The sequence below is a fragment of the Cardiocondyla obscurior genome, linkage group LG05, assembly GCF_019399895.1.
Source record: "Cardiocondyla obscurior isolate alpha-2009 linkage group LG05, Cobs3.1, whole genome shotgun sequence".
Lineage (NCBI taxonomy): Eukaryota > Metazoa > Arthropoda > Insecta > Hymenoptera > Formicidae > Cardiocondyla > Cardiocondyla obscurior.
Window position 1 is genome coordinate 59,659 of NC_091868.1, and position 10,398 is coordinate 70,056.

General features: G+C 55.3%; 4 protein-coding genes across 4 annotated transcripts; all 4 read right to left on the reverse strand.

Moving 5' to 3' along the window:
* Positions 1 to 802: 802 nt before the first annotated feature.
* On the reverse strand, positions 803 to 1,237 carry LOC139102711 (uncharacterized). The gene has a single exon (XM_070656818.1). The coding sequence runs from the start codon at positions 1,235 to 1,237 to the stop codon at positions 803 to 805; it is 435 nt and encodes a 144-aa protein (XP_070512919.1).
* A 29-nt stretch (positions 1,238 to 1,266) lies between these two features.
* On the reverse strand, positions 1,267 to 3,309 carry LOC139102712 (nucleolar and coiled-body phosphoprotein 1-like). The gene has a single exon (XM_070656819.1). It carries the CDS (start codon positions 3,307 to 3,309, stop codon positions 1,267 to 1,269), a length of 2,043 nt encoding a protein of 680 aa, XP_070512920.1.
* A 1,323-nt stretch (positions 3,310 to 4,632) lies between these two features.
* Positions 4,633 to 5,004, reverse strand: LOC139102713 (uncharacterized). Its single transcript, XM_070656820.1, has one exon. It carries the CDS (start codon positions 5,002 to 5,004, stop codon positions 4,633 to 4,635), a length of 372 nt encoding a protein of 123 aa, XP_070512921.1.
* A 2,769-nt stretch (positions 5,005 to 7,773) lies between these two features.
* Positions 7,774 to 10,197, reverse strand: LOC139102715 (uncharacterized). Its single transcript, XM_070656821.1, has one exon. It carries the CDS (start codon positions 10,195 to 10,197, stop codon positions 7,774 to 7,776), a length of 2,424 nt encoding a protein of 807 aa, XP_070512922.1.
* Positions 10,198 to 10,398: the final 201 nt, after the last annotated feature.

Sequence of the window (10,398 nt, forward strand, 5' to 3'; positions counted from 1 at the left end):
TACACGCACTTTCAAGTGCGCCACGGAGCCACTCCACATCTTCCAGCGCGTTTGCCGCTGGGATATCACTGGCCCAGGTTTGGGCCTCCAGGGCCGCGGAGAGCATGTCCTTGTTGAGGTGGCCAAGGGCCCACCTTGTCTTCCGCGGCCTGCCCCCAGATGACAGGGGGCAAGTTGCGGGACGAGGCTGCGGACATGATCATTGAGATGTACAAATGATCACTCAATGTCTCGCAGCCCGTCAACACCTGCCAATCACAAACACGCGTGCGTGCAGAGGGGGAAACCCACGTTAAATCGATCGTGGATTCGCCCCTCCACGCAACGCAAGTGCTCTCGGCTCCTTGGTTGACGATAAGGAGACCGAGAGACGCAGCCCAATCCGCCAACAAAGTCCCACGGCGGTCCCATTGAGGGCAGCCCCAATCTGGGGACTTCGCGTTGAAATCCCCGGCTAATAAGATGGGATGGGGAGAGTAGGCCTGAATACAAGTCCCCAGCCCATTTAATCTGTCTTCAACCTCCGCGAGGCTAAGGGCTGGGGATAGATAAACGCCAATAATGAAGGCGTCCTCCCATTTTACACATACCCACCCGTTGCCCGATGTAACAGGGGCACACGGGCGGGTATGGACCGTCCACGTGATGGCCGCGGAGCCGGAAAGGTCCCCAGCCCAGCAGGGATGCTGGGGGGGGATGAAGTATGGCTCCGCGGCAATACCAATTCCGCAACCACGCTCGGCAAGAGTGTGCACGAAAAGATCCTGTGCCTGCCGGGCGTGGTTGAGATTCGCCTGCAATATTACGGCGAATGTTGGGCCGTATCAGCCTCCTCCTGGCTGTTTCCGCACGCGGCCTGTTTGGCCGTATCCAAACAAGTGCGAGGCTTCCTCTGTGGAAGTCCCTCGCCCTCTACTTCCATCTGCTCCTCTTCTATCACTACTGGAGTCGGTACTGGAGTAGGAAGGGAGGAAGATGGTGGTGGTGGGGCCTTTGCCTCGCCCCTTCTCTTCATTTTGGGCCTCGCTTTACATGCGGGCCCGCCAGTCTTATGGCCCGAGCTACGGCCCGCTTTTTGGCATACCGGGCAGCTCGGGACCACGGCCGTACAATTGGCCACTAGGTGGTCCGAGGCCCCGCATCGGAAACAGCAATTGGACCTGTCTTCCGATACGGGGCATCTATTTCTTACATGGCCACCCTGCAGGCATTTGAAACACTGCAGCTCCCTAAGCATTTCTACACGGACCAGGGTCCACCCGACCCTTATCTTTTCTCCGCCACCACTTTATTGGCGACGGTGGCTGGACAACGGACCACCGTTGTACTAAGTCCATCGTTGGAGTGGCGGAAAGTGCCAACTCTTATGTCGTTGGGGTCACAGGCGGTCAATTTGACAATGGCCGCCGTGACCTCACTCTCGCAGGCAGAGTCATCTAGCCCTCTTACCCGGAACTCGCCCATTTTGATGGGGCGTGAGATCTTTACGCCCTCTTGGCTTCCAACGGCCGCTTTTAATGCGGTCATAAAAACATCGGCTTTAGCCGCACTGTCCTCTCCCGATATCTCGTATATAATTGCGCCGGTTAGCGCACGGCGCGATTTAAGACCGGGGATTCCGAGGTCGTCAAGACTGACCTTGGTCTTGATATATTTTAAGACCTCCGCGTAATTGTCCTTTGCGCAGGACACGATAACCGCAGCGTTTTTTGGAATTTTCCGCTTTTGCGGAACAACGCTTTTTTGGGCCCTCATATTCCCAGGTGATCCTTTGGGATTACCCCCCCTTTGGGATGGAACAGGGGCGGGTTTGGCCGACTTTGTCTTACGACCAACAACCTTCGACCACGTAAGTGTGGACGAATTGTTCGCTTCCGCTGTATTGGCGGATTTAACCGGTGGAGGACGTCGAGATTCGTCCTCTGTCCCACTTGCTCTCTTCCTAGAAGAGGATCTGTTCCCCGCACTGGTGGATGGACGGGGTTTGGCTGTTCTTCCTGAGTTCTTCGAAGGGACATTTTGCTGTCTCCTTGAAGACGATGGGGCTGGTTTAAGTGCCTTCTTAGTACCGCCGTCGGGAGGTTTCGACTTCCCGGCGGAAAGGGGAACGGAGGTCACCTCTTGATTGGCCCTTGATGTCATGGGACCAGGTGGCACACTCCCAAATCTCCTCTCGAACCACTTGTTGAAGAGGCCATCGAGCCTCTGTATAAGGGCCTCCTCGGCCTCATCCATCGACGGAGATCTTCTTCTTGATGGTCCAGATCTTGATTCCGCTGGTCTCGTCCTTCCTTTGGAGACGGTTGTCTCCTGGTGTTCCGCTGGTGGTGGGGATCTCCTGTTTGGCCTGCCAGATGGTGGTGGCATGGCACAGGAGTCCCTGACTGGTAGTTCCGCCGCTCTACTTCGTAGATTTCGGATTTCTTCATGGAGATTCCGAATTTCCTTCCTTGCGTCGTCCAACTCCTTAGATAAGGTCAGGAACCTAGATTCCGCATCCGTTTCCGCTCCTCTGGATGATCTCGAGGCCATGAGAGTTGTGCTGGCTCGAGTGACACACGCGGCTTCCTTTAGGGCTTTTATCATCGTGCCCTTTAACCCCTTCGAGACGCTGGCGACCTTTAACACCTTCTCCTGGCTCTCGAATACACGGGCCGCCAGGTCCTCTAATGGCGCGTCTCTAAGTTCCGCCATAAATCCTTCGACCATACTGTCCGAGGTCTCTCGTAGTTTGGCGGTCATCTTATATGAAGAGTCAAGGATGTTGCTGACCTCTTCCTTATGAGCGACCTCTTGCTCGACTTCCAAGAGGCGCAATTTCGCCTGCGCCAATCCTACGTATTCGCCAGTCGTAGGAGGACGACCTCTTTTCCGCGACCTTGACCCCACTGAAGAGGTGGCGGAGATATCCATGGACGAATCTTCGTCCACTCCAGACAGAAAAGCGGCGTCAGATAGGACGTCCGCTGATGTTGAAGCAATCGAGGGAGTTGGCGAGTTTGCTCTTGAATTCGCCCTTGAGCTTGCCCTCGATGTACGTCGTCCTGGAACGGGTGATTGATAGGGAGAGAGTTTCTCGATCCCTTCACGTTTCGAGCTGGCCGGACCAGGCTTGTCCGGTCGCATGGCCTTCTTAATACTGCTCGCAGGCGTATTTTCTGCTGCCACCCCTGCGGTGCAGGCGGCAGGTGGCCCATCGTTTGATGACAACGGAAGGGGAACTGGGACAGTATTCCCCTCGCGCCGGCCCCTGGGGATCCGATCCCCCTGAGGCGGTACACCCGTATTTGTTATATTAGACTGGCTCATCATAATAAACATTTTAAGTGTTGATTTGTCTAGGGTTTACTCCCCTAGGCCGGTGGGGTACCAACCCTAACGACCCCGGCCTGGCCGACACCTCGACCTCACGGCGCGTGAGCCCCGCCTCGGAATACGTCCGAGCGGCCCCACGCCCGTACTCACCGCTCTGACTGAGCGGGACAGGGAAAGGAAGGAAAGGAAAGGAGGAAAAAAGGAAAACACCCCCAACCCCCAACCCCCCAACCCCCCAACCACCCGCCGGAAGAGGAACTAATCTCCTATCGACCCCGGCAGGCCGGGCGTTTGAATTCCGGGTCGCCATCCCTTACCACCTTGGGGGGAATATAACCCACCCTCTCGGCAAAGTGGTTGCCGGGCTCAGGTACCTCGGGACCGCCGATTCCCGTACCACAGACCTACACCGACCTAATAAAGGGTCGGCATCTGTGGCCCCTGAGGTTGCCGAAAGGAAGTCAGAAGACTTCCCCTAACGACCTCGACAAGCCGGGCGTTTGTATTCCGGGTCGCCATCCCTTACCACCTTGGGGAGGAATGAACCTCCCCTCTCGGCAAAGTGGTTGCCGGGCTCGGGTACCTCGGGACCGCCAAGTCCCGTACCACAGACCTACACCGACCTAATAAAGGGTCGGCATCTGTGGCCCCTGAGGGCGACCTAACCTAACCTTTTTTTTTTTTTTTTACGACGGGAAATGCCTTTACGCATCCCCCCCTGTTTGACTAGGGGGGGTATGTGGGGCTCAGGTCTTACGGCTCGCTAACTCGAGCCTGCCCACTACCCACTAAAACCCGTCGGGAGCCTGTTTGCACAGGCTGGGACTACTCGGCGTTTGGGAACGGCTCGGGTACGCTAACATAACTTCCTTAGCCGTCCCCCGCCTTGACCCAAGGTCCCAGTCCTGGCCGCGCCCTTCCCTATTTAGCGGGAAAGACACGGCGCCCAGCCGATGACATGGCTGGGCTGCCCTCCTATCTACTCGGCTACAGAGGGGCTACCACCTCTGCAGCCGTACCTCTTACGTAAGAGGATGTCAGCGGCTGGATTGAACACCAACCGCTGCCCCTCACTAAGTCCTAAAGGGAAGAAGAGAAGACGAAGACCCCTCACGCCGAAGCGAGCTATTGGGGCCCCGAACTCTTCTCCCTCCCCAAGGAGATTCCCACTCAAGTTCTGAAAAGAACTGGTTAGTTTATAGCCCTGAAAAGGGCTAGAAAAAACCCGCGGCATTTGCCGCACGGCCCTTATGGGCCCTCCTACTCTCCAAGTACAGAAGGGGGAGAAGAGAATGTTTTCACCTCTCCCCCTTAGTCCTATCTAGGCCTTAAATGGGCCAAAGGTTTTGTCCTTCTCCTCAAACGAGGAGGGACACCTCCTCCGTCTCCTAGTGAATCCAGAGGGGCAACTTCGCCTCTCCGGACTCTCTCTTCTTCCTCCTTTTGCGACAAAACTATGTCGCAAAAGGAGGTAAATATCTCCCAATCTTCCTTTCCCTCGAGAACCTTAGGGATTAAGGCCTCAAGGGAAAGATCGTTCCCAAACTTAGTGGTCAAGGCTCGGCGCTCTTCGGCGAAGGTTGGACACTCCGCCAGAGTATGTTGCGCCGAGTCTTGACTAGCCCCGCACTGGTGGCAGCACGCCGTGGGCTCACGACCACCGGCACAGATAATCCCCGAAACACCCATGTCCGGAGACCATCTGTGCCGACCTGAAGGTGAGGCGATAACACGCCCCACTTATCCACTCCCCTAACACCGGGGCTAATGCCCCTAATGTGCGGCGGGCTGGTGCACCTGACGCGCTAAGACTTGCGCGCCACCAGCCCAGCATATCATTTCTCGCCTGCTTCCTTAGGCGCGCCATAATGGCGGCTGTGGGGCAGAGTCCCCTCCTCTTCATACGGGAGACACGCTCATATATCTGAGCGCGCTCCCGAGCGAGCAACTCCAGCGGTGGGAGTCCCGCAAGCACCGTAGCGGCGTCATGCGACACCGTACGGTAGCAGCGGGCGACTCGTATGGCCACTCCGCGCATGGTGCGGCGCAGAGTGGCAGTTGTGGCGCGATGACAGTGCGCTAAGTCGCCCGCAAAGATCGGTGCGCCGTACATAGCCACCGACTGTACAGTCGTCGCATAAAGACGCCGCACCCTTCCTGATGGGCCCCCAAGATTGGGCATTAGACGGCCAAGTGCCGCTGAAATCTTGCCCAATCTGGGGGCAAGTTGAGCGAAGTGCTCGCCGAATTTCATTTGCTGTCCAGAATGAGCCCCAGATATTTAATATGGGGACTCACCTGAACAGCCGAACCACTCACCAAGATGGAGGAATGAGGAGGGGGAAGGGAGTTTGCAGAGGCACCGCAAAACACTAGTGCCTCCGTTTTTTCCGGGGCCACCCTTAGTCCCATTCTCTGAACCGCCCCGACTACTGCCGCCACAGCCACTTCGCCCATAGCCCGGGCCTCCCACCAGTTGTCACCCCGGGCCAGCACAAGTGTGTCATCGGCGTAACACACTGCGCTGCAACCCGGGGGAAGCGCAGTCCTAAGGACTCTGTCGTACGCGAGGTCCCAAAGCAGGGGGCCAAGCACAGACCCCTGTGGGACCCCGCGATCTACCATTCTGGAGACCCGCCTACCCTGGCGGTCCCTGTACTCCAGCGTCCTACCATCAAGGTAAGAACGCATAACTCGTTGGAGGTGATCGGGGACCTGGAAGTAATCTAACGCTTCCCGATCACCTTCACGGCAGGGTGTTGAAAGCATTTGTCACATCCAATGACACCGCTAACAACACCCCGCCATCCCTCGTAGCAGCTTCCGCCAGGGCTCTAACGCGTGAAATCGCGTCAATCGTTGAACGCCCCGGACGGAAGCCGTATTGCTCCTCGTGGAGTCCATTCTCCCGACCTGCCAGATGCTGGACGAGGCGGGCAGCGATAATTCGCTCCAATAACTTCCCGACCTCGTCCAACAAGCAGATTGGTCGGTACGAGGAGGGAGTACCCCCGGGTTTGCCGGGCTTAGGAATCAAAGTGAGAAGGGCTTTCTTCCAAGCCCGGGGAAAGACTCCCTCCCGCAGACATGCATTAAATACTTGCCCAACCTGTTTGGGCAATACTTTTCCGGCCGCCAAGGCCACAACTTTACCGGGGACGCCGTCAGGACCCGGTGCCTTATTAGCCTTGAGTCTCCTGACGGCGCCGATCAGCTCCTCTTCTGAAATCTCCCACTCTTCTTGCCATTGAAGGTCCCCTTCGGCTTGGGGAATAACAGGTCCCTCATTTGGTGGAAATAAAGTATTCACCACCCCCTTTAAAACTGAGAGGGCTAACTGCTCTGTCACGGGAGGCGCCCAAGATCGAAGCTTGCCCAAAACTATTTTGTATGGGCGCCCCCATGGATCCTCTTCCAATGTTTGAAGGAGTTCGTCCCAAGCTTTGGCCTTGGCAGCCGCAATGGCAGCCTTAAGTTTTCCGCAAGCCTCCCTGTAGTCAGCATACCTGCTGGCTATGATCTCGGGAGACCGTCCTCGAGAACGCGCGCGTGTAAAGCCACGTCTATTGTGGACGGAGGCACGTCTAAGTTCGGCGATTTCTTCCGTCCACCAATATGCAGCACGATGGGGTTTAGAGGGAGTGGCCCTAGGCATAGACGCCTCACAAGCGTCAGTAAGTGTACGTCTAAGCCACTCAACTCCTTCGTGCGCCGATAACCCCGCCGGATTTTGCGACCAAGTCGCAGCTTCCAGTGCGGCCTCCAATTGGCCACACTCCAATTTCTTAAGAGCCCATCTTGGTCGTCCCCTGTTGACGAACCGTCGGGCTCTTACATTCCGCAGAGTGGTGCCGAGAGACATTTGGATGTATAAGTGATCCGAAAGCGTCTCCTCGTCCACCACCTGCCAACCTGACACCAATGCGCGCGCGGAGGGAGATATCCAAGTCAGATCAACTATTGATTCACCCCTCCACGCAACGCAAGTACTAGCAGCTCCCTCATTGGCAAGAAGGAGCCCCAATGCTGCCGCCCAATTAACCAGGGCTTCACCCCGACGATCAGACCTCGGGGAACCCCATGCGACGTGTTTCGCATTGAAGTCCCCCGCTATTAACACTTGCCCAGATAAACAGGACCTCAAGACCGAGCCTAAGATCTCTAATCGATCCTCAAAATCAGAAAAGGACAGTGAGGGGGAGATGTAGACGCCAACGATGGTAAACTTTCCCCACTTAACCCCTACGTATCCATCTCCTTTTCCCCATAAAGTACAGAGAGGAGAGATGTTATGCCATGTAATGGCAACCAAGCCGCAATTATCACCCACCCAGCGGGAGTGACCGGGCGGAACGGAGTGTGGCTCCGCAGCTACGCCAATACATGAGCCACGGGCCGCCACGCTGTGGACAAACAAGTCCTGGGCACGGCGGGCATGGTTCAGATTGGCCTGGAGGATTATGGCGGTGAAAGCGAGGCCGTTGCAGCCTCCTCCAGGCTGTTACTTCCTTCGGCCAATGTAATAACCATTGGCTCTTTGCTACTTTGTTCCAATGGAACTTGTCCGTCTACCTCCATGGCAGTGGTTACAGAAGAAGTCCTTATACTCGGACTTTTGTCCGGAAACACTATTTTGCCTGCTTTGGACTTCGCAGGACATGCACGTCCGCCCAATCTGTGGTTTGAAGGTCTCCCCACCTTCTTACAAACAGGGCAGACTGCGGGGGACGTGCAATCAGCTACCTTATGCCCGGAAGAACCACAGCGGAAACAATTTCCACTGCGATCTTCTTTACAAGGGCATCTCTGGCGTACGTGGCCCGACTGCAAACACCTAAAGCATTGCAGCGGGCGCGCCGCTAACAACTCAACTCTGGCCTTAGTCCAGCCAACCTGTACCCGACCTTCAGAAGCCAATTTGTTGGCAGCGTGAAGCGGGCACTGAACCCAGACGGTTCTAAGACCGTCACCTGAGAGGCGAAGTACGCCTAACTTAAATTGCGTAGGCTGGCAAGACGTAGCACCAGCCAACGCATCCATCACCTCCTGTGCAGTAGCGGAGTCATCTAACCCGCGTATTCTAATCTCCGCCATCTTAACGGGTCGCTGGATTGTGACCCCCTCTAATCCTTCCAGGGCCTTAGATAATTCTTGAGCCAATACATCCGCCTTCTGCGAACCTTCGGGGCCAGAGACCTCATACATTTGGGCCCCAGTTGCAGCCCTTCTAGGCCTTACCTGACTAATTCCCAGACTGGCCAGATCAATTTTGCTCTTGGCCAATCTAAGGACATCGCCGCTTTTGTCTGGAGGGCAGTTTATTACAACCGCCGCTGCCCGCGGAGGTTTCCGCTTGTTCGCTGCCTTCTTCTTTCCGGCAGATTTAACAGGGGCGTTGGAATTCCCCTGTTTCCGTCCCACAGGTGTCCTTGAAGATTTCCTGGCCTTCAAGGTCTTCTTTTTATCTTCTACGGAAGAAGAGATGGTCGTCTTCTTCCTCGCCTTCCTTCCGACCACCGCAGTCCATGACTCGGTTGACCGAGTAACAGCGCTGGTTTCCGCGCTTTCGCCTGATGTCTTCTTCCTAGAAAGAGATACTGGCGGAGGCATCCGGGACCTATCTTTATCTCGGTCTGCCTTCCCACTTGTGGCAGCTGTAGAGCCACTCTTCTTTCCTGACTTCTCCGACGCAGGTTGCGGAGCTGATACGGAACTCTTCTTAGTACCGCCTTTAGAAGGCTTTTGCCTTCCAGAGGAGAGGGGAACAGCAGAGATCTCTGTCTCGGCTTCCATACCGTCAAAGTTTGGATTCGAAGTACCAAAGTTTGGAACTAATGAGCCAAATTTCTTCTCGCACCATTTATTAAATAGGCCGTCAAAGCGCTTAAGTAACGCTTCTTCAGCCTCTTCCATTGTTGGAGAAGTATTCCTCGTTGCTCTCGATCTGAGAGTTCGTGATGTACTCGGCACATCACGCAAGTCCTGGGCTGGAAGCTCCGCTGCTCTTGACCTAAGGCTTCGAATCTCTTCCTTGAGATTTCGGATTTCCTTTTTGGCTTCTTCCAGCTCTTTTACTAATGTAAAAGACTCCGAAACAACTTCTTGTGCAGGCCTCCTGGCCGATTTAGAAGCCATAATGGCAAGACTAGCACTTGTCTTGCAGGCTGCAGTCTTCAACTCTTTTATAAGAGTGCCCTTAAGGCCTTTGGAGACACATGCCACCTTTATCACTTGATTCATGGCCTCAAAGGCCCTCGCAGTTAAATCTTCAAGAGGAGCTTCTCTAAGGTCCTCCATATACCGCTCGATCATGTTATCCGTGGATACACGGATTTTTTCCGGCAACGAGCTAGAAGGGTCAAGTATCCTCTTGGTTTCCTCGAGGTCAGACATCTTCTTCTCAGCCTCCACTAGACGTAGCTTGGCGGACGCCAATCCTACGTATTCTCCCGTAGTGGGAGGACGTCCCCTTTTACGAGTACTCATGGTGGACAAATCAAAGTCCACCGAGGAGTCGTCTTCAACATCCGTAACACATATCGTGTCGGATTGTATGTCCGTCGTGGCATTGGACATTATAGAGGGCGTGGGTGAACTTGCCCTTGACGTTCTCAACCTCTCGACTAAGGGAGCTAAATAAGGTGACGTCCTCATCGCATCCCTCTTTGTGCTCGCTGGACCAGGCCTCTTGGCCTTTCCAAGGCTCGAACCACCTATCATCGCAGACGCTATTTCCTCTGTTGCCCCTGCGGGGCAAGCAACAGATGGCCCATCATGTGATGACGACGGGAGGGAGCTGGGACAGCACTCCTCGCGCCGACTCCTGAGGGTCCGGTCCCCCTGGAGTGGTAAGTCTTTCTTATTTTGGGCCGACATCTTCATAGTTCAAAATAAGGTGGTTTGTATAAGGTTTGCTCCCCTAGGCCGGTTGGGTGCCATCCCTAACGACCCCGGCCTGGCCGAGACCTAACCTAACCTTTTTTTTTTTTTTTTTTTTTTATAGTGGGGGAATGCACTCTTTACACATACCCTCTCCCTGGGGAAGGGAGAGGGAGGGGCTCAGGTCTTATGCCGCGAGGCTGC

Coding starts and splice junctions, on each gene's coding strand:
- LOC139102711 (XM_070656818.1), bottom strand. CDS start 1,237: ATGCTTAGGGAGCTGCAGTGTTTCAAATGCCTGCAGGGTGGCCATGTA.
- LOC139102712 (XM_070656819.1), bottom strand. CDS start 3,309: ATGAGCCAGTCTAATATAACAAATACGGGTGTACCGCCTCAGGGGGAT.
- LOC139102713 (XM_070656820.1), bottom strand. CDS start 5,004: ATGGGTGTTTCGGGGATTATCTGTGCCGGTGGTCGTGAGCCCACGGCG.
- LOC139102715 (XM_070656821.1), bottom strand. CDS start 10,197: ATGAAGATGTCGGCCCAAAATAAGAAAGACTTACCACTCCAGGGGGAC.